The 26193-nt window shown below is 43.9% G+C and overlaps 3 protein-coding genes across 9 annotated transcripts; 2 read left to right on the forward strand and 1 right to left on the reverse strand.

Moving 5' to 3' along the window:
• Positions 1–142: 142 nt before the first annotated feature.
• On the forward strand, positions 143–6354 carry PDCD2 (programmed cell death 2). 2 transcript variants are annotated; one of them, XM_068939078.1, is made up of 6 exons: positions 143–455; positions 548–808; positions 2262–2447; positions 3911–4026; positions 4999–5115; positions 5892–6354. In XM_068939078.1, the coding sequence occupies exons 1-6, from the start codon at positions 158–160 to the stop codon at positions 6051–6053; spliced, it is 1140 nt and encodes a 379-aa protein (XP_068795179.1). In that variant the 5' UTR covers positions 143–157; the 3' UTR covers positions 6054–6354. The 2 variants fall into 2 exon arrangements, with proteins under 2 accessions (XP_068795179.1, XP_068795180.1); XM_068939079.1 differs by lacking the exons at positions 4999–5115; positions 5892–6354 and adding an exon at positions 4189–4264.
• Positions 6355–7314: 960 nt separating this feature from the next.
• Positions 7315–19046, reverse strand: TBP (TATA-box binding protein). Of its 6 annotated transcripts, none has more exons than XM_068939082.1 (9): positions 18687–19043; positions 17929–18087; positions 15757–16000; positions 14760–15097; positions 13529–13616; positions 11367–11458; positions 10351–10518; positions 9987–10081; positions 7325–9049 (listed from the first exon to the last, which is right to left on the reverse strand). In XM_068939082.1, the coding sequence occupies exons 3-9, from the start codon at positions 15808–15810 to the stop codon at positions 8970–8972; spliced, it is 915 nt and encodes a 304-aa protein (XP_068795183.1). In that variant the 5' UTR covers positions 15811–16000; positions 17929–18087; positions 18687–19043; the 3' UTR covers positions 7325–8969. The 6 variants fall into 6 exon arrangements, with proteins under 6 accessions (XP_068795182.1, XP_068795181.1, XP_068795183.1 ...); XM_068939083.1 differs by having other exon boundaries at positions 7852–9049; positions 18672–19046; XM_068939085.1 differs by lacking the exon at positions 18687–19043 and adding an exon at positions 18564–18663 and having other exon boundaries at positions 7852–9049; positions 17929–18082.
• Positions 19047–19053: 7 nt separating this feature from the next.
• On the forward strand, positions 19054–24996 carry PSMB1 (proteasome 20S subunit beta 1). Its single transcript, XM_068939086.1, has 6 exons — positions 19054–19295; positions 20243–20350; positions 21705–21786; positions 22246–22375; positions 23919–24025; positions 24728–24996. The coding sequence occupies exons 1-6, from the start codon at positions 19195–19197 to the stop codon at positions 24911–24913; spliced, it is 714 nt and encodes a 237-aa protein (XP_068795187.1). The 5' UTR covers positions 19054–19194; the 3' UTR covers positions 24914–24996.
• The last annotated feature ends 1197 nt before the right edge of the window (positions 24997–26193 follow it).

Raw genomic sequence — 26193 nt, forward strand, 5'->3', positions numbered from 1 at the left:
CCCGCGCCAGGCGGCGGCCGCGGCTGCTCTGCCCCACGCGGCGTCGGGCGTGGGGCGGACACGCGGGGGGAGGGGGTGGGTAGCGGCCGTTGGCCGTTAGCCGTTGGCGGGAGCGCGCGCGGGCGGAAGGGCGGGGCGGCGCCTTCCGGCGGGCGCCATGGCGGCGGGCGTGGAGCTGGGCTTCGCGGCGGCGGCGGCGGCGGGCCAGGCGTGGCGGCTGCGCAGCGCCTACTTCCCCAGCAAGGTCGGCGGGCGGCCGGCGTGGCTGGGCGAGGCCGGGCTGCCGGGCCCCGCCGCCCTGCGCTGCGGCCGCTGCGGGCAGCCCTGCGCCCTGCTGCTGCAGCTCTACGCGCCGCTGCCCGGCCGCGCCGACGCCTTCCACCGCAGCCTCTTCGTCTTCGCCTGCCGCGGCGCCGCCTGCTACCGCCCGGCCGGCCCGCGGGGCCCCCTGCGCGGTGAGGCGGGGGGCGGGCCGGGGGCGGCGGGGCCGGGGCTGGGGTCGCCGCCGCCGCCGCCGCCCCGCTCACCCGCCGCCTCTCGCCCGCAGTGTTCCGCAACCAGCTGCCGCGGCGCAACGACACCTACCCCGAGGAGCCGCCGCCGCGGGAGCCGCCGCCCGGCGCTGCCGCCGCCGCCGCCGCGCCTCCCCGGCGGCTCCGCAGCGGCGCCGCCCTGTGCCGCGTGTGCGGCTGCCTGGGGCCCCGCGCCTGCGGCCGCTGCCGCCGCGCCGCCTACTGCGGCCCCGAGCACCAGGCCCTGGACTGGCGGCGGGGGCACCGGCGGGCCTGCGGGCAGCCCGGCGCCGCAGGTGGGCCCCGCGCAGGAGGAGGAGGAGGAGGAGGAGGAGGAGGAGGAGGGCGGTGGGGGGGCCCTTTGCCGAGGGGACTAAGCTAGAAACTGGATTCGGGGTCAAGCGATAAGAGCATAGATGGGAAGTTTAGCTGCAGCATTAAACGGAAGGCTTCTGCTCGCTGCATCGCCCTGCGCTTGTTGCGCCTGCTGTTTGCACGGCGTTCTTTAAGAAACGTTGCTGTTGCAAAGCTGCTGGTTCTCTCAGCGTGCCAAAATTCGTTAGTTACTGATACTGTAAGGGCCTGCAAAGGAAAGAAAAAAGAAGCTTATGTCTTTTACGTTGTTTTCTGATTTGCAAAGAAACCATGAATGAATCTTTCAGAAGCTTTTCTTCTGTCAGAATTTTACTTCAGCAGCATAAGAGTTTGGCATGTTTGTTCTTCCTGGAAGGCTAATAACTTTAGAGCATACCTTTCATTTCTTTCAAAGACCTCATTCTGGCCTTCTTATATCATAAAAAGCTTAAAGGACATAAACTTATTTTTTCCCTTCGCAGGTCACTTTTAAGATGGCTTATTCATAAACTGTAAAGCAGTATGCAAAGGTGATGCCTAAAAGGATGCTATAAAGGTCAGTAGATGAGAAAAGTCCCTTTTACAAGTATGCTATTTGAGTCCTTTAAGCCATCCCCTCTCCCACTCTGTTATTTTCATACTTGTTTGTTTGCTAGTAGTTAAAGGAGTAAGTATTGAACGCTTACAGCTAGGTAGCTGCTGCAGTTCATGGTTTTATTGAAAGTTCTTTTTTGGCTTTAGAAGTATCAGGTTAGTAGTGGTGTGATGAAATTTGGTGTGTAAGGTGTCTCTGTTTATAGATTGCAGGATGCTAGTCCCTAAAACTTTAATTATGAGAAGTGGAAATAAGCAGTAGGTAAAAACTGGAATTAGGCAAATTAAATTATGGGTCAGGTGTTTGAAACATTTCATTTAAACAGTGAAAACTTCAAACATATAACGTTTAGTTATTCCCTCGTTCTTATAGAAGGTACACTTGATGCATTTTTAAAAAATATGTTTTCAAAATACGAAGGAAAAAGAAGAATAATATGACTGCAAGGCATTGGCTGCATGCTTGACTTCTGTGAATATGCTAGTTAGAATGCGGTACGTACAGAGCTGTAAAACTGCATTTATTTTTCTCAAACGCAGCTCCTAACACTGTTCAGTCTGTCATCTGTGTCATGTAGATTTACAAAGGTTGACAGCAACTTGTCACCTATTGTAGTTTTCTACTGTAGCTTAAACAAAATCTGCTTCCTTTTACTTTAAGATGAGATCTCTCTTTGCAGTGATGTAAATCCTTTTTGCTCTTGCAATGTCGGTGCTGTATTTTTAAGTAGCTACTTCTGGGAGAAGAGCAGGAAATATGGAATGACATTGGGAAACAGTATCTACTTTCTGTTTTTGCAGATGATGTGGAGGATGCCGTTCCAGACCATAATGAATTCCTTTTTCCAGAATATGAAATTTTGATAGAACCTGAGGAACCAGAATCTCCTGCTGATGGCAGTGTAGATCCTAATGACGAAGAAGCAGCTGCAGATACATTAGAGAGCCCAGAAAAACAAGAGGAACTCACAGCTACAAGCAGTGCAAGTAAGAAATAAATGAGGATGTCTGAAATTCTCCCTGGTGCAGCCTATATTGCATCAGTAAAATGTAAAATGTAAAACGTTGTGTTATTTTGAAGGGTTCATTGTAAACTGCCTGTGATAAAAGGCTAACCTGTGGTCATCTGTGATGCAAGCAAAAATCAGCTTCCATAGCCAAGCTATTTCTGTTAACTCGAGCTTGTTATGTGCTGCTGTCTTGCACGAGTCTTTTGTAGGTATCCCATAATATAAGTTGCTTTTGAGGGAGAGACTTGCTGAGCAATGGGTAAAAGAGTGACTGGTTTCATAGTCTTGAATTTACTGTTCGGAATTGGTAGCACCAAATTCTCCTGCCGTCTGTTGGGCTGTGGGTTTTATTTGGTGAGGTTACTTTTATTATTTACTCTTTCTCAACACAAGAACTAGGAAACATAAAGTCTCAGCAGGTTTAAAACAAATGTGTTTTTCATACAAGATGTAATAACGAGTGCTGCAGCTGTTGTATTACAGTCCTGTGGAGGTCAGAAGTATTGGTTTAGCAGCGATCAGGTGGAGTCGTAGGCAGACTCCCCTAATGGCTCCCCCCAGCCCCTCAGAGCTGCCAGAGCAGTTGTTGCTGCGGTCCAGCTGCAGATAGCTGGGAACATGCTGTATCATTGCGTTCTTTCCTCGAGTGAGAAAAATAGGGCCATGCGTGTCTCTGCTTCTGGCCACTGTTGGAGACAGGAGACTGAGTTAATTAAATGGGTTCGGCTTCATCTGGTTAAACTTTATGAAAAATATTTAACAAGCCTCCCTGTCTGTGCTGGAAGACGACTGCTTTGAGGAGACCTTAATTAACCTTAAGAAGTTGAAGTGTAGGCCCTTTCCCTAAAAAAAAAAAAAAAAATCATGTATTTTCAGCTCCCCACCACTGAGGCTTTGCACAGAGCCAGGGTGTAGGAGTGTGTGGTGTTACAGGGAAAGCTGCTTGGCTCCCAACCGAATCTTACTGAGGTTTAAAGCTGTCTAGAGACTGCTCAGTGCTCCACAAGGATGTGAGCTGGGGAGTGCTGTGGCAGAGCTATAACAGATAAGCCTTTCAGTGATGGAAACTTACTCTGGCGCACGCAGCCCAGGTGGCCTAAAGGTGACAGGTTCAGAAGGTTCAACGATCTCACTGATCCCCACTGGAAGGCCATAAACTTTGGTAAATTGACTCCTCTCTCTCCCTTTTTAACATTACGGGATTAAAATCTATGTTCAAAATGCTGCAAAAACTAACAAGTGGATGTGGGCATGACCGATCTTAACATTTTCCGCAAAGAAGAGAAAATATCTTTGATGTTTTGAAATTTTTTTTATTTGAGTGTTTTACCCTGGGAATGATTCTCGAGGGCAAAGTGCACTTACAGATACAATACTATTGCTTAATTTGCAGCCATCTTTTGTTAACCGGTAATGTTTCAGGGGCTTTTCCTTGCTTAGGTGAAACGTTGGAATCCTTAGATGAAGAGACATTGGAAGCAATGGCAAAACATGAGACTGAAGACGACGAGATTTTCCAAAAGTTTAAGGAGCGAATAGCTGCAGAACCAGAGCAGGTCAGAAGACAGGGCAATCTGCAGAACTTACGTGTTCTGATGCAGCATTTGGCTGCATCTGAAAAATGTTTCAGTGCCCTATATACCCACAGTTAGAAACGGCGGTGGGGATACCTCATCATCCTCTGCATGCTTTAATCAATATATGCTACCATTCTTTAGATGCAGAACCTGATTCTCAATGAAGTAAGAATTTAGCACCTGCTCATCTAACTCGGACAGAAAGTGGTCAGGATGACCAGGCACAGGGGCATTAAAGCCAACACCAGGGGAGCATGTGCTGTCCAGTCAAGTGGTCCTAGCAAAAGGAGAAGAGGAAGTATCGCTCTCCTTCTGCCACCTTTTTGGGTACCCTGGCCTTTGGCCTTGTTGGCTTTCCTTCTCACCAGAACCAAAACTGCAAAGAAGAGCCGAGTCACTCTCACCAGTTGCATGGGGGTTGGTTTGGCTTTTGTAAGGTTGACTGAGTGATGGGTTTAAATGTTCAACTATCTAAAACAGAATGTTCCCACTATTTCTTGCCACCACAAAAGGCCAAAAAAAAAGTACTGTCAGAGAAAATAGAGGCCTAGATCCACAAAACTGGTGGAGAAAAAAAGAGATTCTTGCCCTGGTAGCTCAGGGATTAGGGTGACCATTTGGAAAGCAGGAGACTTTCTGTTCACTCCTCTGCTTGGGTAGGTGCATCCCCTGCCTCTGATGATCCATGTACCAGCTGACCTCCACCAGTGTCCTGTTGTTAATGCCTCATTTTCCATATATATATTGAAATAGTAACCAAACAACAAAGGATATGAACGTCTGAAGATACCTCCATCTTGGGCATTAAGACAGTCCCCTTGCGTTTAGGCCATGGGGAAGAACCGACTTTTGTCTGCATCCATCTTACAGCTTTGTGTATGTCAGTAAATACCAATTTTATACCAAGATGAAAAGACAGTCTTGAGAACTTAAACTCCTGCTCCATTTCAGATTATTAGATACTGCAGGGGAGGAGAAGGCCCCATCTGGGTATCAGGTGAAAATATTCCTGAAGAGAAAGATGTCCCCAATTGCTCGTGTGGTGCCAAAAGGATATTTGAATTCCAGGTATGTAAATTCATCTAAAGATAATATAGGTACTGTGGTTCAAACTTAACAGGTTCTAATTTTATAGATACTGGCCTATAATTACAGCGAGATAGTTAAAGATGCCACATAATGATGACACTAAATTGTATAGAGACCTTATTTACTAGTATAACTGCTCTTTCTTTTAGGACTTTCACATATAGAAAGTAGGTTTCGATCCTGATAATTTGTGTGGTCCAAAAAATGGTGCAATTGTGGCTATGGAACCATCTTGTAAGTAATAGGAATTTGGTACTGTTTCTTTTAAAGAAGAAAAACATTTCAGGATGTGAATTTGAAATATGCCTAGCTGGAAGTATTCAGGTGTAGAATTTGGGACGCTAGAAGCGTCCGTATAGGGAATACGTTTCATGTCATGAAAAGATAAAAAAAAAAAAATGTAGTTACGAAGATATTTTCAAATAGAAAAAGGTTTGCTCATAAATCAGACAACACTTAGTCAAATGGAACTTCTGGGAGAATGCTTTAAAAATAGACGTGTGCTTTTACTGAAGCTGTTCATTGCTCCTTAAATTAAGCAGAGCCATGCATTTGATTTCTTGTGTATCGACTACAATGTCTGAGGGAATCCAAATATATTTAGTTTGAACTGCTGTGTTATTTAGTAAGTTTTGACTAGGATATTGGTATGAGAGTCCATAAATGAAGGCAGGACTTACCTTAAGGAAAGAGAAACAGTGAGAAAGTAGGGAGTTAGCTGTGGCCAGCCTCTAAACTGTTGTTTTTCTTTGAAGATTATGCCACAGCTCCTGAACCACCTAAAGGTCGATAGCCTTGGAGAGAGCATTGACTGGGGAACGCTGGTGGTGTACACCTGTGCGGATAACTGTAATGAGGGGAATCAGTACACTGAGGAGTTCATATGGAAACAGGATTTCTCTGCAGTCTCTCTGTAACTTCCATCATGTTACTAAATTGAATTATCTAAATCTAATACTTTCCTTGTTTCAGTGCGTCTGTGCTTTGCAAACAGGTAATTGAACTGATGTCACGGATATCTTACCTATCTTGTAACAACGATAAAACTACTGAAAACAGTAATCTTGGCCGGTGCTTTCTTGCGCTCCGGTGGAGCGTCTTACTTCAGCCTGCTACTGAAAGCAGGTGCTTTTGTTCAGTAAATTTCACATCAAATCTTGCATCACATAGCAGTTTTGAATGTTTAAATAAAGATGAAACACTTTTGGATTGGTAAAAGTGTCCTTAGTCAGTGACTGGACTTTCAGAACTTAAACTGTTGTCTGTCAAGGTTTTCTTTATGCTGCTCAAAAGTTAATTCACAGAGAAAGCAGATTACTGTAAGAAAGATCCTTGAGGGCTTATGCTCAGGAGGTGTGCAGAAGTCCTAGCTGACACAAATTAAGGCTGCTTAACCTTGCAGTATGTAACTTAAATCTACTACCCTTTTTCAAAAGGTACACTGAGTAAACTGGTAGTAGCTATTACATTCTGTGGTTCGGTGGTAATTCAGGATAAAAGGCACCAAAATTGTTCTTTTAAGTAAGTGTTTTATCTGACTTAGGACCAATAACAGAGTTTTAACCATCAGCTTCTGCATTGGACTGTCTGATGCAGAAGTAGTTTAAACCAAGGCTGCTATAGCGGAACATGGGGGGTTTTTTTGTTGCTTATTACTTGTAGCTACAGATTTTCAAGCTGAACCGTACCTGAAGTCCTTCATCATCGGTGAAATTTTAAAACTACTGTCCTGTGCAGGGCTTGCTCTGATATTTGACTGCCATAGAGCCGAGGCAAGAGAAAAATAAAACCACCGTACTGAATTTACTGTGATGGTTGCTTAACTATTCTTACGGCTATAGCTACTCGGTTGAAAAGATCAAGCTCTTTTTTTTTTTGTCTCAGCGTAGTATTTACTTCAGTGACTTATTCTCTTACCCTGCTTAAAACACTTATGCCTGCTCACCAATGATTCCAGTGCTGATTTTATGTAACCCTAGGCCCACTGTTGTTTTCTTTTATGACTGTTTCTGTTATGACTTTGAGGTTGTTTTATTTCCACCACTGTAGATGGTGGAAATAGTCCAGTGAAAAGGCAGGATATGCTTTCAGTATAAGCAGTCTTGTTATCTTAGACCTTAATTTCTGAAAGGGTGGTTTTAACACGTGGTGCATTTAACAGACTGGGCAACAGCATGTACCGCTACTACAACTCAATTGATTTTAATGAAAACAATCCCTCAGTTACTTAAGGGTCAAAGATTTCCTGGCCGAGTTTGCAAAATTTTGCAGACTGGTTGGTAACAGTTGTACATTCGGAGACTTACAAAAGCAGGGACAGGGATCCAGTTGTCATGTTCAAGAGCATTCTGGAACATTCACTGACTCAAACAGCGCAAAGTGGTGTGGCACCTGAATACTAACTACATCATCTTTGGTATCTTGAACTTATCCTGACAACGGTACAGTATTAAACACCACCTTCCTGGTAAGATCAGTGAAACCAATTGTTAAAAAGCCTAGAGACACAATTGTACGCCACTGCAGGGAAGCAGAGGAGACTGTAAGAACTAAGTTCCGTCAGGATTGGCAAATGGAGGGGGTGCAAAGCCAGCCGTCGCGTCATCTTGTCGGGGATGAAACACAAGTTAACTACAGAGACCGTGGTTACGTTTGGGTTAGTTTTAGGTAAAAGCTGTTTGAAAGAATCTGGAAGTCATAGAAAGGTCACTATTACTGGAAGTGCACTGGAGGAAAAAGTTTATTTTTCGTTCTCAGCCTGTTAAAGCTTCAAGCACAGTCCAAAGGGAAGATTACGTACATACTGACCATTCGGAAGGGGTTTGACATTTTACAGCAACACTAATATAGTGAGACTGTCATAGTTTGTAAAATACAAAAGGAGTACTTTAAAGAAATCCTAAAAGCTAAGCAAAAGTCTCTTGTTCCGATTCAGTCAAACACAGCCATTTATGACTTGCATAAATCCCATCTCTTGAAGGTGAAGCAACAAGCAGTTGAACACAAACTTCTTTATACTGTAATCTCCTTTGCTTTAACATACTAGAAATACTCAAGCTAGATGTTGCCAAGGACGTGACTGCTGGTAAGCAAGCCAGAACATTAAGGCTTTCTCAGAAGATGACAAGTCATTTACAGTAGTGCATGTGCTATTGAAAAGCCTGGATCAAATAAAAAAAGTTTTCAATGTATTTCACTCTGCCAGCTAGGTAATTTTAAAATCCATTCAGACAGTTCCCATACTTGTATAAACAGGGTTTATTGTACACGTGGGGCTGAAGGGAGGAAGAGGAAGAATATATATATATATATTATATGTACAGTGAACCATTTTCATTAATAAATTTATTCTGTCTTGCTTAACACTGGAAAGAGGGAATGTGTCTCACACCAAGAAAAACTGAAATTGAAAACATTTAAAAGCTTAAGTTCTGAAAATTAAAAAAACCCATGGATTTACGGAAGGAAGGTAAAACATATATACATGGCAATTTAAGTGGTTTATACACTGAGTGACATGGTTGTATTTGTCTTTCAAACCAACTTACGGATTTTCTATTAATAAAACTGGTGTTAAAACTATTTAAAAGCTAGAATATAAATAAAACTTGGAGGGACTGCTACCCAAACAGCCCAATGAAGCAACTCACAGTAACTCAGTAGACATAATCAATAATACAATTCCCCTCGAGTATCAGGGAAATAGGCACTAACTGGGAAACAGTCCAAGTCCTGGTGTTGTAGTTTCTGAAAGTCCATCTCTTGTTACTGCTGTGCCATCCACAATACCTTTTAAAATGTACCCCCAATTTCTCTGAAATTCATAGAAACTGTTACGTTGTTTTTCTAAATCCCTTTAAAATTGGATAGATGTTTTCAAATGCTTCATAGATTTCTGCTCGGACTTTAGCACCTAGAAAAAGCAAGTGAAATTATGCTGCATCTTTCTTCAGAGTCAAATACTTAATTTTAGCATTTATAATGTTTACCTGAATGCTTCCCATTTACATAAATCCTATGCATGTATATATTATATATATGAATGGCTGTTCTTAACAATTGATACATTTCTACACGTTTTGTGTAAACCATATATTATCAGCCTTCTCACTGTATTTACTCTGATAACCTTTGAACAGGACTTTGATTAGCATCTTGGTGTCTGTGTCAGCCTTGCAAATGAGATGGTCCTATACGTAAGTTCTTGACGAGACGCAACTACAAAGCCTAGCCCCACAGGATGTTTCCAAAGAAAGGCCTTTGACCTGTGGAGCTTTTTTTCAAGAGCGTGGCCACTGGGCACAAGGTCTGGAAACAGAGGCAGTTTCAGAGGTGTGCCACCTGACATGGTGCAGGGACAAGGTCCTTTTGTATGCAAGTCTTGCTTTTTTTTTTTTTTTTTTTGTTTCTTCCTACAAGGGGAGAAAGGAAGGGTGTGCTTGGAACGCCCGAGGGCGAGTGTCTCCCCTTTCTTGGCTGCTGCATCCCAGGAGAATGGCAGCAGTCTCCAGCCAAGCTGTCAAAGATCAGCTAGCCCAGTCGCATCTACCTAGCACGCAGAACCACACCTTCGGATTTTGCCAGAGAAGTTAAATCTGTGCTCCTACAGCTTTTGGGGTACCTGTAAACTTGATTAGGCTTCATGATCACTGCTTATACGGATTTACCCAAGTATGTTTGGTTTGCTTTCTGGGTTCTCTTCTGTAGAGCACTGTAGAATCTGCTCTTTCTCAGTACTGTCCCCTCTAAAGGAAAGCAACTAGCAAGATGCATGCTTTTGATACCATTGTGTGTTCTGTGTAATACACTCTAAATCTAACCTACTGGAATAAGATACTGTCTTGACTTACCAGTTAAAACCACTTTTCCAGAAACAAAAATGAGTAGCACAATTCTTGGCTTGATCATTCTGTAGATTAAGCCAGGAAACAATTCCGGCTCATAGCTGCAAGAGAAGAGAATGACACTGATTGTATAAACATGCTAGCAGACAGACATCCCAGTCTTTCACCTGTCGGACTGCAGGAATAGACAGAGCAGATGTAGGCTTCACTAGCATTTGGGTTCAGAGTGGGCAACATAATTACACCAGAGGAAGGGCAGTGATGGGAAAAGATGCAGATTTCCCTCTGGTGCAAGGGAACAATCTGAACAGACGTCACTCTAGCTGGTCAAGCGTACAGCAGGATGAAACACAAGCAAGCCTTTATTTACCTGCTGAACTGCTGGTGTGTAAGTACCAATCCTTCTAATCTGATGGGAAATTTCACATCACAGCTCCCCACCATGTTCTGAATTTTAAAATCCAGAAATTTTGCTGGAAAACCCAACTTCTGGACAACTCTAGCATACTTCCTTGCTGCCAGTCTGGACTGCTCCTCACTGAAGGGAGAAAAGGATATGCGTTTTATTCCCTTAGTAAGTATTGAAGCAAACAGCATTAAACTACAAATACTTAACTGTGTAAAACACGTTGAGAGGTGCAGCGGGGAGGATCACAGGCCAAGCTTTTACATCCAAAATCAACAACTAACATTGATTTGTATTCTAATTTTGATACTAAGATCTTGCATGTGATTAATGTACTCACTGTCTATGAGACAGAATACAGTAAGTTGTAACTATAACATTTACACTCTTAAAAAAATCTACTCGAGTTCTTCTGTTAAGCCAAAAACTTATTTCAGTCTTCAGTAGAGAACAGCTTTGAACTACTGCTGGAAAACACATGTTCCTACAAAAAAGCCGTGGAACTCCTCTACCTTATTCAGCTAAGGCACTCAAACCTGGGTTTATTACAACTGCGTGGCCTTACTTGCTTTGGCAGAACCCAGATTGCTTCAGTTTTGTAAGCAGCTGAAAATCTCTGGTTGGTCCTAAGGCAGAATAAGACAACTTGAACTTCAAGTGTCACCAGGCAGAGAAAGCGTTTCCTGTATGGCTCTGTTCATTCACCTGTGCTCATGAACTTGTTCTTTTTGGATTCCTAAACGAGTTCTTCAGGGCAGAATTTCTCTCCTGCCAACTGGAGTTAAGCTTATGTTTAGTTTTCAATTCTTATTCTTCACTGATCACGTTAAGAACAGATCAGGCTACAGGCACTAGAGACTTGGAGCTCTTGGCAAAATAACGTACGTGGGAAGCAGCATGGGCACAAATAACTATTTCTAAATCACCATGCTACAGTGGAAAGAGTCTGCATTAGTTTTCTTATAACAGGCTACGCCTACCTTTTAGCTCCCGTGCACACCATTTTTCCAGAGCTGAATATAAGTGCAGTAGTACGAGGTTCTCTTATTCTCATAATAACAGCAGCAAAACGCTGAAATGTGAAAGTTGAAACTATTAGTGACAGATTGCTCCAATAATTAGCATATTCTAAAACTGAGTATTCTAAACAGCATTTTATACTGTATTTCACAGAAATACTAAATTCAAATATACTTACAGATCATGCATGATTGGAATATTTCAAGTAGCTTCAAATACACACGCTTAGAGGTAGTCAGAAAGGAAGGGTATTTGCCATTACATTCCTATTTTACTAAGCTCATTTCCCATTACTGTACATGCGATGTATAAATAATGCTAACGTTTGCAATACGGAGACAACTACATCTTTAAAAAGTAAGCCTTCCTCCCCATGCCCTGAGATTTGATCTGTTGCATGTAGTCTTCCATCCTGCTTACAAATGTTTTATGATCTATTTTGTCTCTGTATCTTAAACAATCGGACAGTGTTAGAACACTGCTAACAGAACAGCTGGAAATCAAACTCAGAAGCCACGTTCGTTGGAGCTCCATTTACAAATATTCTTAAACTCTCTGAAAGCAGGAGATACTGAAAACTAAGCTGGGCATAAACACACACACACACACACAACCTCCTGTTTGCCTGTTATATTTAACCTGGACCAGTTCATCATGCAGCCCCATAAATCCTTCTGCTGACTGACATAAGGCAGTAGCATGGGCTACCTAAGACCACATTTGTGCAACTATGGCGTAAATGACACAGCCAAGCAACTTCTTTTTGACAGCTAAGCGTACCGACTAGAAGTCGGGCGTGCATTACATAACCCTCCTTTTTCTCTGCTATGGGAAAAAGCATTTCATATCGATCATTCCAGCCTACAAGTTTTACATAGCCATCTACTAACTTAAGAATTACCTTATCAGGCTCAAATTTTTGCTGCACTCAAATCTTACTCACATGCAATTATGTAACAGTATCACTGATAAAAACTTAATGGTACAGTAACAGTTATTTATTACCTACGCCTGCATGCATGCCTTTAATCTTTGAGAGCTGAGTTCAGGTAAGCTGTAGCAAAATCCCACATTATTAAAACAAAATAAAACGAGAAAAAAAAATCATACACCCCAAGAAAACTGAAGCCTTCACAAGGCAAGCCAATTCAACTACACAGCATCTAAGCTTTCAGTAAAAATAGTGTCTAACTGCTGTGGCTGCAAAAATAACTTTTTAAAGAGCTAAGTGAAAGAAAAATGAAGCAACATAATTGTCTTGATTCAATGCTCCAGGGCCTCTGCTGCTGTTCAGTTTTCCAAGCTAAAAAACTCCTCCCCCCAAAGTTAGTCATCAGTTTTGCAAAGCTGCTGTTTAGAAACAGTGGGCAACTCTGAAATAGACAAGTCAAAGATCAGCTTCATTTGGCTCTTCCACCAAACCTAACCTTCCAGGTGGGGAGGGGAAGCTGGGTGCATTGGGGGACAACATGAAGGAGTGGAGCTCAAAGGGGAAATGAGACTGTAAAAACCCAGTTACTGCACTGCAGCCACAAGAATTCCAGGGGAGTAGCCAGGCAGAGGAAGCCACAGCATACACAGAGCAACCGTGGCTCTGGCAGGAGCCCAGAAACTGAAATCTTCCTTCCTTTCTCCTTGTTAAGGGATAGATAACAATGCTTCAACGTCAGACATTTCAGACTCATATGAGCTTCCCGAGCGCAACAAACACACACGTCCATTTGAGCGGTAGTTGAGGTGAGCTCTGTATCAAAAAACTTTGGCAGTGTAGTACATTGTCGGTCAGGTTCTTCATAAATATGACTATATAATATAATAAATATAATATACATAAATATGCATAATATATATGTGTTATATATATATAATTATCCATGAAAATAATATATATAAATAAATAATTAAATGTGCCCAAGTAAAAAACACAGCTACATCCGCATAAAAATGCTTTTTACTAATTTGAAGAACGGTCTACATTTATTACAGATTTTTTTTAAGCGCTAGCATAAAACTGCACATATAGCAGGATGGTTTTTCAATCTAGCTATGACAGCAAACTATACTCAAAACCTATGCCTTTGTCATACCTGTTACAGGTTGAAATCTAATACGCTTCTCTTACCTTGGGGTTATATTCAGCATTTCGGGCACGAAGCGCAATGGTTTTTAGGTCAAGCTTGCAACCAAGATTAACCGTGGACACAATATTCCTGAAGACAGTTCAGAGAAATGTATTAATGAGAAAATAAATAAATTAAAAAAATTCATGCTTTCTCCCCGTTTTTAATTATGCATTTTTTTTTTTTTAATCGAAGCACTGCACTGAGCAGTCTTTTGGCTCAGGTTGTACTTGGCAGAAATGCCTTTTTTAGGGCACTTGCTCCTAAAGCATGATTGCCAGTTCCTCCTGTTCTGCCAGCTGTTATGAAAAGTGTCTCACGAGACAAGTCTCTCCTGCAGTTTGGCAGGAAAAACTCTTGAGATTGAGAATCACCATCACAGGCAGGGGAGCCGCTGGGAACAGGGAAAAGTGAGGAAGCAACAGCACTACCTGAAATTTTCCTGGTACACCCTTTAAGGGGGAAGAAAGCCAATATTCTGAAGGGGTGCAGGACTAAGCAGGAATTAAGCTAGAAGTGAAGCCCATTGCTCTGTGATAAAAAGATCTCTAGGAAACTTAATATCCTTGGAAACTTGTTTTCTAGGAAAACTCTTCAATCTCAAGTTCCTCAGTGGAATAAAAACTAGGAACCACTCTTCCACTACAAAATTCACCTTGATTCTCTTTGTGCCTTCCCTAAATTGCCATATATGTCTCTCTACAGCTAAAGCTCACTGAAAATATTTTCATAACTAAATGGAGAACACTACTTCAATGTGTTCTTCCCTAATCATAAACTCAGCTGTAGTAGAAAAACAGCAGAAAACAGAATGTGGAATATTAAGGACAATTACAGGTCTAGCTGCTAGACAGTTTCTTCCCCTCTATCCTTTTAGTTTCTTTCCAGCTGCGATAGTTCATGTACTCAGTTTTAATACCTAGAGTGCACTAAGCTAAAAGTTAGATGCTGCTGAATAAAGACATATATGATATTTTGCGCTTGGGTGCTTAAATAAAGGATATATAGTTTACAAACCACTAAGAAGCGGTTTCTCTTACTAAGTGGCTTAGTAACAGAAACTAAGCTTAAAAAAAAAAAGTTACTCTCATGCTAAAGGAGACCCATAAATGAATTCTGAGGACCTTTCTCTCCACTAAGCCATGGAACCCAATTCCTGATGGGGCTTTGGCCGCAAGTCTTTAAAGGGCTACTTAAGAAAGGACATACTGTGCCAGCATATGGCACACTCACTGTAGCTGTGGCACTATCCCAGAGCTCTCGGATGCTGGTGTTGCAGGAGTTATTGGAGTCATCGGAGTCATGGGAGAGGGGTACAGAGGTGTGGTTCCCGGTAAAGGGGCTGTGGTAAGAGTCTGTGAGTGGAAGAGCTGAGGTGTTTGACCGGACGTTCCCTGTGTTGCTTGCTGTGACGTAGATTGCTGCGCTGCTTGCTGTTGCTGCTGCTGCTGCTGCCGCTGCTGTTCCTCCAGGATGGACAGACTGTTGGTGCTCTGGACAGGCTGGGGTGTAAGTCCTGTGCCATATGGCATCATTGGGCTAAAAATTGGAATTCCTGGAGTCATTGCACCCTACAGAAGAAAACATGAAAAATAAACTACAGATACCATTGACTCCATTTTGTCTTTAAGAGAAGGAAAAAAAACTTGCTAAAGGGGTCTAGAAATAAATGAGCTTATTTGAACATATCAAACCCGAGGCACAGTGATTCATTAAAAACAAAAAGCCCCTAGAAATACAGTTCTTCCATAAAACGAAACACTGTCTCTACTGATCTTATCAATTCTTTCATTGTTCTCCACCAGCCAGTGATGCTGGTACATTTCGCACAGCACCCTGCAAACATACTCAATTCTGACCCACAAATTTTACTTGCAATTGTTTGAAGACTCTACCCCTGATACCAAATGTATTCATAGTACAGCTACAGTGCTTAATAGACTGTACAATGGACCTAGTTTAAACGGTTTCCAGGTCAACCATTAAAATTAGTATTCCTAACTTATCGCTTGTGTTTCAGCTCCAGAGAACTATCTGCACATTTCTTAAATCTCTGGATATACACCTCGATGGTTTCAAAATTCAGTTTTATACGAATATTATTCTGTATCTACTACAGTTTTTCAGATCTGCAAACATAAAAGCTGTAGTGATTACATCCAAGAAACAAAAAAACACGTTCACAAAGAAATTCAGATCACAATTGCATATTAAAATAATTCACTTTTACCTGAGGGGAGGCTAAGCCTTGAGCATAGGGTGGCAAGCTGTTGTTCTGATCCATGATCCCTGTTATTTCTTTGGTGAGTCCAGAAATATTTCCTTCAATTAACTAAAATCAATTTCAAACCCTAAAGGGTTTTTAACCCTTTAAAACATTCCAGCAAAGTAGTTTTTTTAGCTAAGCTCAAAGCTTTAGGAAAACATCGGCTCCAGAGAAACGTGTGTTGTGAGCTTAAAACACTAATCAAAACCTGAAAAAAAAAAAAAAAAGTAGTACATTGATAGTGTGATCTAAACAAAAACAAAAGCTGCTATGTTAGATAAGAGATATTCACGTACAAATATACATACAAATACACGCACAACCTGCGGAATAACCTCTTTTGGGCACTTTATGGAACCTTTGCATCTGCTTCTGCTGAAGTCTCCTAGAAGGTAACCTGCCTCACAAGAGCAGGCCCTGAAGATTCAGCAGGATGCACGAACGTTTGCAGAACTGAACCCTCGTTTGCAAACAACTTAAGCTGCTCATGTTCATTCTGCACCAAGCTTTGCTTTATTTAGGAAAAGTAATGATTTTTCAGAATTGAACTCTACTATAATAACCAGGATAGTTAAAGCCTCTCATTGCTGGTAAGCCTCCTCCTGTGCAATTGCGAGGCCTGGGCCTCTAAAAATTTTTTCTATAGTAAAACATTGCTAGTTAAATTAGAAATATGAAACCCTCTTCCATTCACTTCGGTAAAATAAAGCACTAAGATATTTCAACCAGTAATGGCATGTGCTTTATAAGAGAGAGAGAAAGAAGTTAAAGCCAGTTTAGGGTGTACTTGTGAAACATGTGCGTGCTTTTTTTATTTTTTAAATATGAATTAAACTATGCCTCTGTTATGGTGCTATGGAAACAACCAATGCACATTGACAATTTAAATGTTATAACTTTTTACCTAATGTTTTTTCATTAATTTATAGCTTTCGGTACTAGCTACCTATTGCACAGAAATATTCAAGGTCATTTTTAGGCCTGAGGTAAGCCACTTGAAAACCTGAAGAAAGCCTGTTCAGCCTTTATTTTTTTAAAGCATGAGAGCTCAAAATTACACTAACAGAACGCCACAGCTAAAAAGGGTTTATTTAATTACAATCATAAGATACATTATATTTACCCTCACTGAAGGTATCAACAGAGCACCCAAGTTTTACAGCTTGGGGGTGCACGAGGAACACTGAAAATTTTAACATTACCCCAGAAGAAACAAAGCCAACTCCTCCACAGGCCAGCTGTTTAGTAACAACTCTAAATACCAGGCATGCCAGGACCCGCAGTTCATACAACACCTACACAAAGGTCCGCCTTGTACCCCCTAACCGTGGCTCGCTCTGATCTCCACTAACGTTTCCCCAGGGAACAGAGTCCAAAGGCAAAAGGCACCCACGAGAAGGCGGCGACCCTACCTCCCTCGAGCCCCTCCGGGCATCCCCGATACCACGCAACTGGGCGCACAGCGAGGGCCATGGCTGCGAGCTGGCCTCCCCTCGGCCCCAGCGGCTTCCAGCGCCGCTCCCGCAGCCCTCGGAGGGCCAGGCCCCGCCGCCCCCGGCCCTTCCCGCCCGCGCCCCCCACCCGGAAGGCCGCGGGCCAGCACCGCCCCGTCACGTGGGCAGGCGGTTACGGCCCCGGCTGCAACCGCTGCTCGCAATTACACCCAGCGGCGCCAACGGCCGCCGCGAAGCCTGCCCCAGGGGCCCGGCCCGGCCCGGCCCGGCCGCCGCAGGAGCCTCCCCCCCCCCCCGCCCCGCTCCGCGGTGGCTCAGGGCGGGCCCGAAGGTCCCCGGCCCCGCGGCGGCGCCCGCGGGGAAGTGTGGGGCGAACCCGTCCCCGCGGCGCCCGCCTCGCCCCGCCCCCGCCCCTCCCCCAGGCCCGTCTCGACCTGCGCGATCGCGGCCCCGCCGCCGTATCCCCGCGGCGCGGGCGGCCGGACGGGCCCCGGCAGAGCAGCGGCAGCGCGGACAGTACCTAGCCGCTCCCCGGCGCCACCCGCCGCCGCGCAGAGCCAGCGGCCAGCCGAGCTGCGCCCGCGCCGCCGGCGCGTCCCGACCGCGTCACTTCCGCCGGGCGCCCGCGCGCCCCCCCCACCCCCCACCCCGCGGTGGGGGAGGGGGATGGGGGCCGCCTCACCTCTGGGGCCCCTCTGCCGGACGGGGCGGTGGCAGGCGGCGGCGGAAGGGCGGCCGGGGTGCTCGCCGCCTGGGTTTCGCTTCGGCGTGCCTGGCTCCTGTTTCAGACCCGGAGGAGGGCTCGTGTGTCCCGAAGCTTGTTCACTGGCTTCTGGCTGTGCTATAATCAGGGGAGATTTAATGAGAGGTCGTGCCCCCAGAGAAACCGCGCCTCGCTCGCCTCCTTAGTCACCTACGCCGTACCACCGCCAGCCCGCCCCTGGTTTTCACCAGCCTTCCCCGGAGGCTGTGCGCGCTGCGCAGCGCCGGGCCCTGGGCTACAGGAGTGGTGCCTTGGCGCGTCCCCCACCAGGACTCTCTCCTGGTCAGAGGGGCCACGTTTCTCCACTGGAGACCACGCGTGCCCGTGACATCCCGCTATTCCCCGACGGCTCCACCCCGGCCATCTCCCTGCACTCCTTGCCCCAGGCCTTCCCATTCCTTCCTAGGCTGTGTCACCGTGCCAGGCACCGCATCCCCCTTCCCGTTTCAAGAGCCTGGTGCGCCTCCAGTTTCTTCTCCTCATCAGAGGGCTTCTCCCTGGGCGTGCTCCTCTCCTTTCCAAACCCGGAGCCTCAACGCTACCCTCTTTCCTGCCTGCTCAGACACGAGGGGCTCCCACGACCCTCTCACGGCTGCTACTCTTCCCCTGCTTTTCTCCAACAGCCGCCACTCCAGGAAGAAGAAAAAGCACAGCACCCTGACCTCGCCAGAACTAACCAAGGCGCTAAACGTCGTGCCTGGCTAGGGACCCCACCAAACGCAGCAGACGAGGCTCCCCAGGCAGGACTGGAGCCGCGCAGGGACAGGCACACGGGCGCGACCCGCAGAGCCCACAGCTCGCCTGCTCCTGCCGGGTGGTGAGAAGGCAGAGAAGCGGCAAAGGCAGATGACAGCGGCAGCCGCTGCATTTTGCGGCGCGGCACGGGCCCGCGGCTGGAGCTGACTGCGGAGGAGGCTGGCGGGCGGCGGACGACTGCCCTCTGCCAGTCGGCGCCACCGCGCTCCCCAGCTGTACCCCTGCCCGGGGAGACGGCCGCCCCAACGGCCGCCCCAACGGCCCCAGACCCCGCCCCCGCCCGGCCCCAGGGGCGGGGCGCTGCCCGAGGCAGACGAGGCGCGGTGGCCTCCTGCCTTCCTAGAGCGTACATACGGCGAAGCGGCTGCTCTCCAGTTCCGCTTCCGGTGCCGCCATTTTGCCGTGAGACAGCAGCCGGCCGCCGTCGGGATGCTGTCCACCGCCGGCTACGCGGACCCCACACCCGAGCTGGGCTACCGGCTCGGCGCGCCCGTGCAGTACCGCTTCTCGCCCTACACCTTCAACGGAGGGTGAGGAGGCGCAGGCTGGCTCTGGGGTGGGCTAGGGCCCCCGCGGAGGGCGGCGGCGGGGTTGGTCTCCCTGCTGCCGCCCCCGGCCCTGCGCGAGGGTTTGTCTCCCGCTGTGAGCGCTTCTCCATGGAGAAAGGGGGCAGGGCCGGGGTACCCCCGAGTGTCCCGCGGGGTCCTCTTTGTGTTTCTGACGTTATTCTCTGAGGCTGTTGTTATGCTCGGGCTCCCTGAGCGTTACGGGTCAAAGTAAGCACTTTCCCTTCTCGATAGGGTTGTTCCTTTGTAATGGCTTAGGAAAGCTGTGTGATGGTCCCGTTACCTGCTTTTAAATCTGTAACTGCGTTGATAGCTACCTGGTGATGTTTTCTTGACACCCGCCCTAAGGTGGCGTCAGGCTCTGGCCAGCATGGTATTTAATTTTTTTCTTAATGCCGAACTGCTTCTTAAGGAATACCTGTTTGCTATTTAACAGTCGCTCACATACAGCTAGTTATTTGAGAACAAATAACGTAGGAAAATGTCAGACTAAAATAATGTTGTTATCTAAGCGTGATGATTTGATTGCTTACACTTGGCTGGACTTTTTTTGCTTGGAGAGACAAATCCTTTTGGGGAGCTGAATCTTTTCTCATCGTCAGGCATCTAAAAACGTTAATCCGTTGGGCTGTTGTTTTTGTGCTGTATACAAAATCAGTCACTAACAAGTTTACTTAGTCTGTTAACAAAGCAGAAAACAACATGTATTCTGTTCATTATGCCTCTATCTCTTTTTCGCCAGGTTTGGTTTCCGCATAGGGAAATGTGTAATAGGAAGCATATCAAGGAATATAATAAGATGCTTGACAAAACTTGAGTCTGGATAGAGAACTACTGTCTTGTCGGTTCCTCTGTCAAGTAAAAAAATACTTGTGCTAGAAATCATGATTATACAAATACTCTCCTTTCAGAACTGTGCTGGCAATTGCAGGAGAAGATTTTTCTATCGTTGCCTCTGACACGCGACTGAGTGAGGGCTATGCAATTCACAGCCGGGACAGTCCAAAATGCTACAAACTGTAAGTCTGAACTGAAAATGATGAAAGGTCTTGGATATTGAAAAGAACTAGCGTTTTCTTTAAGCATAATTTTCAGAAAAAAAGGATACTGAGTAACAGAGTTGATTTTGTTATTAAGGGGACTCTTTTGTGATACCGTAAATATGACTGGATTTCTTGTTGCATGCTCTTGAATTTAGCTGATAACAGAACTTTTTTAGTACAGTACCAAACTTCATCTGTAATGCTAGCTAAATGCTTTTTTGGCTGGATAATCATAGGAAATTTCTTCTTAACTGTAGTAAAACTTATTCCTGTAGTAAACAGTTCTGCTTCCTTGGAACACCTGGTGTCGGTACACTGTCGGTACACACTGCTTTCAGCATACCAGTTGTACTCTGTCCCTCTAGTCAGCCATCGGCACTTCAAAGAGCTATTTATTTTAGGAGAGGTAAACTGGTCAGTGGTTCCATTATTGAATTACTTATGCTCATCTTGCCTAGGTATCATTGCCTTGGTTTAGAAATATGTATTGTTTACTTCCTTTTAAATGTAGCTGCCGTCAGCTGTGTAATTAAACTTCTTGATGTTGGCACAAATTCGTATAAACTCATGTTTCTCCAGGCTACCTCCTTACTATATCTTCGACTCTGATACTGACTTGCTTTGGAAATTACTTTGGTACAACTTGTACACCCCACGTGATGGGTGGTTTTGGGTAATGCTACTGACAGACTGAGAGATTTCAATTTAGATTGTTTGTAAATGACTCTGTTAATCGTATGAATAGTTTGAATGGTTATATACTCTCACTATTCTATTACAATTTAAAATTCAAGTGTATGTTCCTGTAGCTCTTTGCACAATCTCAAAACGTTTCATGAAAGCTGACTAATCTACCATGCCTCTGCATCCAGATATTCTCTCTTGTCTCGATACAGAAAATTGCACAAAACGTAACACTCACATTACTGTTTTAAAATACTAGTGCAATCCTCTGGCCAGATGCTGTAAAACTGGGTTTAGTGATCTTGCATGGTGGGCTCCCCACCTCAGAACAGTTCCCCGGGCAAGACCGAATGGTATTAGCTGGGGTTAGGAGTGCAGGAAAAAAGTGTGAATTTCTTTTTGTCAGTCTTGCTGCTGACGTCAGTGTATTAATGAATGATATCCACGTAGTTCTGCCCTTAATGAGGCCTTTGCAGTTCCCTTCTAAAATATAGTAACAAGTACTTCACTCATAGAAAACTGTGCCTGATAGTGTTAGAGAAACTGGAAAATACACCTGATGTTTTCATAATAATATCCTATGTTTCAAAAAAAAAGTGTAGTTTGTACTAAACCTAAAATCACAATGAAACTTTACATTTTACAGGACAGAACAAACGATCATTGCATGCAGTGGTTTCCATGGCGACTGCCTTACGCTTACTAAAATTATTGAAGCAAGATTAAAGGTAGATAAGTGTCTTAATGTATTTAGAAACTGATATAACCTCACATCAGAGGAGACCAATAATATATTTAAATATCAACTTTACTGTTTTTCCTCAAGCATTTGTATCATAATTATAGCTGTATTGCTAAGCAAAGATCAAGCAGGGGAGATTGCTGCGTTCTTACTAAATGTAATGTCACAAATTCAGCTTTGAAAAAGTGAAGAGTCAGAGGGGATAATGTTAACCAGGCAAAATCTAAAATTTCTCTGAAGTTTTACAAAGAATAAGTTTGGCTTGTAAGGAGACTTTGCATTTAGACAAGTATATTTTCAGTAATCTTGTAGATGTATTCTAGTTAATAATCCTGCTTAGCATTAAATTATTTTGTGATGAGACTGCAGCAAATAGGGCTCTGATTATTTTGAGCATAAAATTCAGCGTATCACTTTCTGCTTGGATGTGCTGTGCCATTTGCAGATGTACAAGCATTCCAATAACAAGACCATGACTACTGGGGCTATTGCAGCAATGCTGTCTACAATTCTGTATTCTCGACGCTTCTTTCCTTACTATGTGTACAACATAATCGGTGGACTTGATGAAGAAGGTAAGACTTGGAACACCATGGAAAAAGGGAGGCTAAATTTCTACAGGTGAATAGATATCCTTTTACATCTCAGATGTACTGATGGTGTAATGAAACTTAGCTTTAGATGTTACGGTACTTGCACCGATCAAATACGTACTATGCGTCTGACTTGTCTCCTAGTTTTCACTACCAGCTTAATCTTCCATTTCTGAAGAGTCTGAAAGTCTAAAAACTACGTTGCAGTTATTTGATTGCAGGTGAAATCTGTTAACATCCCTTACCTTTGTCATGTTTTTACCTAGAGTAGAAAAATTTGAGAATTCCAGCAAAGGTATTATAAACATCTCTTTAAAGGAGATGTTAGCAGTAAAGTAGTACATATTTTATTCAGGCTTTTCTTTGTGTGCTACAGATCATTAAATATGAAGGGCTAGTTTCTATAGAGGGATTTTTAAATGTTAACTAATTTCCATTGAAAATAATAACTTCTAGGTGGAGGTTGTAGTTTAACATACAGCCCTTCCAGCCCTTGTCCAGTGATTTGATTGAATTAATAAAATACTATGTTCTGACTTTGATCAGGAGCTCAGAACTGGTCTTGTTTCGATAATTTCAACCATTTCCTGGTTTGTTAACACGTCCACATAATAGAGAGTCTGGAAGGCTGTTTGCTTTCCCTGCCTAATGATAAATCTCACACTATGAGGGTGCTGTAGTGTGTGATGAGAATAATCAGAGTGCAGGCTTGCCTCCATGGTCTTAGTTTAGGTCCAGCAAAATTGATCAGCTCTGATTTAGTGTTACTTTCTGGATCTTTGCTAGCTTTCTTGGGTTGCTCAGGGACCTGTAGTGTGTTGCCCAGTGTACTGGCTGGTTTGTTAAATCAGGTGCAGCCTGTCTGAATGGAAGGAATGTGCTCGACCTGGCGCTGTGCCTCAACTAGTATTTCCCCATGAAACCCTGATGCTGCAGAGCTACGGTACGCCTGCATTTCTGATGCTGGCATGAGCTTAGACTTGCACAAGCTAGCCTAACTCCAGAAGGAAGTGTGTATTTAAAAAAAAAAAAAATAAAAAAAAAAAGCCCAGAGCATGATCCCTGGTTCTAAGAAGGCAAGGAAGAGGCACCTAAGCAGGCTCTGTGGAGGTAGTTTGAGTTTTAAACGATGGCTAAACTGCCTCTTTATTTGTGCCAGCCCTAAAATCAGTAGAGCTATTTGTGCAGCACTGCTGTAACACATTCTGGTCCTGCTTTAGTTATTCTGCACCAGGAGTATATTTCTGTGGTAAGTACTGTTTAAAAAAAAAAAAAAAAAGCCTTTTAGAGCAGAGTTATAGCTTAAATCTGGAAGATACTTACATGCTTTTATATAGTGCCAAACCACAACCACAGTGAACCTTCTATACAACGTATGGTCTGAATGTACTGAGGTATTTTGTAAAGGTTTGCTGGGATCTGTGGTACTCCAGAGACTGTTTATGGAGATAAATAGTTTCTGATGTAATTCCTTTTCAGTATTGGGAATCTTCCTGGATTGTGATTATGTACTTTTTTTTTTTAGGGAAGGGAGCAGTATATAGCTTTGATCCGGTAGGCTCATACCAGAGAGATTCTTTCAAAGCAGGTGGTTCAGCAAGTGCCATGCTGCAGCCCTTGCTTGATAACCAGGTAAAATAGTCCCCCTTCCCCCACCTTTTTAATGATCACAGTAAGGACTTGTGGCATTCAAGTTACTGTTGCTTTACTTTCAGAGTATATTACTGTAGCCTTTTGAGAGAAGGCTTAAATGTATTACAGATAGGATTGTTTATCTGTAAATTTACAAATTGGGTGGCTCTACTTTCTGAAGGCAAATTAGAAAGTGTTGCCTTAGGATCTGTTCAGGTTTTTAGTGCACTACAAACAGTGGATTGGCTGTTTAAAATACAGTTAAATATTTAAATTGTGGAATTTCTTTAGATGTGTGCCCACGTGTGCGATTCTGATGATGCTAGCTAGCCCTTTGAGTTTAAAAAGTGGGTGAGAAGCTTCTGAAGAAATAGATCAATTTAGATATGAATGTTGCAATGCTTTGCATATGCTGGATATTAGTGGGGGGAAGCTATACACTTGCTTTGTACTGGATCTGCCTCCAGTTACTTTTAGTAAGAATATCAGTATTTAAGTTTTGGTTATGCAGTTATAAACACTACATCATTACAGCAGGAATATTTTTACCAACTTTGGGGTTCTAAAACAGACCAAGTACTTCATTTTTAAGTTGTCCACGTGTGTTAATTCTCTTGCAGAGACTGAAGCAACTTTCTAGCTAGCAACTTTCATGCTAGATGGAACATGATTTATTTAAAATGAGTTTTCATCTTTTCTTAGATTGGCTTCAAGAACATGCAAAACGTGGAACATGTACCTCTGACCCTGGAGAAGGCTTTGCAGCTAGTTAAAGATGTCTTTATTTCAGCTGCTGAGAGAGATGTGTACACTGGTGATGCAGTTAAGATTTGCATTGTCACAAAGGATGGAATTAAAGAAGAAACTGTCCAATTACGGAAAGACTAACTCTTACAAACATGTAATCTATGATGTGCATCTACCTGTATTGTGAAGACATTTGTCTTATTAAATTTTTTCAAGAAGTTTGACTACTGTAATGCTGAGTATTTTCTATCTTTGTTAGAAGAGAGAGTGTTTTTTAGAAACCAAGGCAGTTTGTGGTAAGGGTGATTACTTAGTATTACAAGTCAGGAGTTTGGTTCATCTCATTTTAGTCTGTTAATCAGTCTAATTCCAATGTCCACTTAGTCTCCTGTTCACAGTACCTTGTGCTACAACTTGTGGAAGTTTAAACTTACTAAAATTAGTTTGACAAACTTTGATAATGCTTTCAAGTTGGCCTTGGTCTAGTGAGAAAAGCTTCTGTTGTGTTCCTGCTGCCTTCTCTGTACTTCATAGCTTATTTTTTGCTATTCTCTCCTGTATCTTTCTGACCTGCTGTCCTTGCATTGACCTCCCTGCCCTTAGTTTATAGACCGTAAATCTGAATCACCTGAGATGGGAGGCTTAGGCCTTAGGGTAGCTGCAGAAAACCCATCTCTCTCTGTAAGAGGTGAGAATGCTGAAAGGAATCTATCAGAGTTTAGTCCTGAACTCTGCATCCGGGCTTACCTCTACATATTTCTATTCGGTTACTGGTGAAAACTTGAAGCATCACCCTTTTCTGGCTACTGATGGAAAATAACTTAGTATGGAGATTCCTTTAGTGCCTGTTAATGTCTGTGGGCCTTTTTTAGTCCTACTACTGCTCCACTTTCTTAGGAAAGTGCATCAAAGTGTAGACTGTCTCATGTGCTGTATAGCACCACTGGAAATTGGCTTGAGTATTAGGACCTTCAGAAAAGCAAAGCTGCACAATCAAGGACAAAAGAGAGGCGTTCTCTTGCTCAGGCCTCTTTTCAGTCTATAGCCGTTCAGAAAAGGACATAAAAAGCATCTCTGTGCTTGAGGTGACATGCTTGTTCTTAAGAACAATTTTGCTCATGTGGTTGGCCCTGCAATAATCCTTTCCTGCTTAGAGGACTGCCTTGTGTGCAGCATTTCAGGTGCTGTGCATTTTTCCTAGCTCTGGCGAGTGTTCACTAGTGGTGGTAACTTCAGGCTTTCTAGACAGTTTAAGTTGTAGGTAACTTCTTGAACCTGAATACTCGCAAAGCCACTGCATTTTAAAACAAGTTTAGAGGTGTTCAGGAAAGCAGTTTGAGCAGTTGCTTTTTCTTGCTGTCTATGGAAACGCTTGACCACTGGGTGCCGCTGTTGACCCACGTAAAGAGCAGACACCTCTC

The sequence above is a fragment of the Struthio camelus genome, chromosome 3, assembly GCF_040807025.1.
Source record: "Struthio camelus isolate bStrCam1 chromosome 3, bStrCam1.hap1, whole genome shotgun sequence".
Classification (NCBI taxonomy): Eukaryota; Metazoa; Chordata; class Aves; order Struthioniformes; family Struthionidae; genus Struthio; species Struthio camelus.

Bases quoted from the DNA above. Each gene is read 5' to 3' on its own strand.
- PDCD2 (XM_068939078.1), top strand. From the start codon at position 158: ATGGCGGCGGGCGTGGAGCTGGGCTTCGCGGCGGCGGCGGCGGCGGGC. The intron at 456-547 runs GTGAGGCGGGGG...TCTCGCCCGCAG, and splicing joins CCCGCGGGGCCCCCTGCGCG to TGTTCCGCAACCAGCTGCCG. The intron at 809-2,261 runs GTGGGCCCCGCG...CTGTTTTTGCAG, and splicing joins CGGGCAGCCCGGCGCCGCAG to ATGATGTGGAGGATGCCGTT.
- TBP (XM_068939081.1), bottom strand. From the start codon at position 15,810: ATGGATCAGAACAACAGCTTGCCACCCTATGCTCAAGGCTTAGCCTCC. The intron at 15,098-15,756 runs GTAAAAGTGAAT...TTTCTTCTGTAG, and splicing joins AAGGCTTAGCCTCCCCTCAG to GGTGCAATGACTCCAGGAAT. The intron at 10,519-11,366 runs GTAGGCGTAGCC...TTCTCCCTTCAG, and splicing joins GTGTGCACGGGAGCTAAAAG to TGAGGAGCAGTCCAGACTGG.
- PSMB1 (XM_068939086.1), top strand. From the start codon at position 19,195: ATGCTGTCCACCGCCGGCTACGCGGACCCCACACCCGAGCTGGGCTAC. The intron at 21,787-22,245 runs GTAGATAAGTGT...TGCCATTTGCAG, and splicing joins TTATTGAAGCAAGATTAAAG to ATGTACAAGCATTCCAATAA. The intron at 24,026-24,727 runs GTAAAATAGTCC...ATCTTTTCTTAG, and splicing joins AGCCCTTGCTTGATAACCAG to ATTGGCTTCAAGAACATGCA.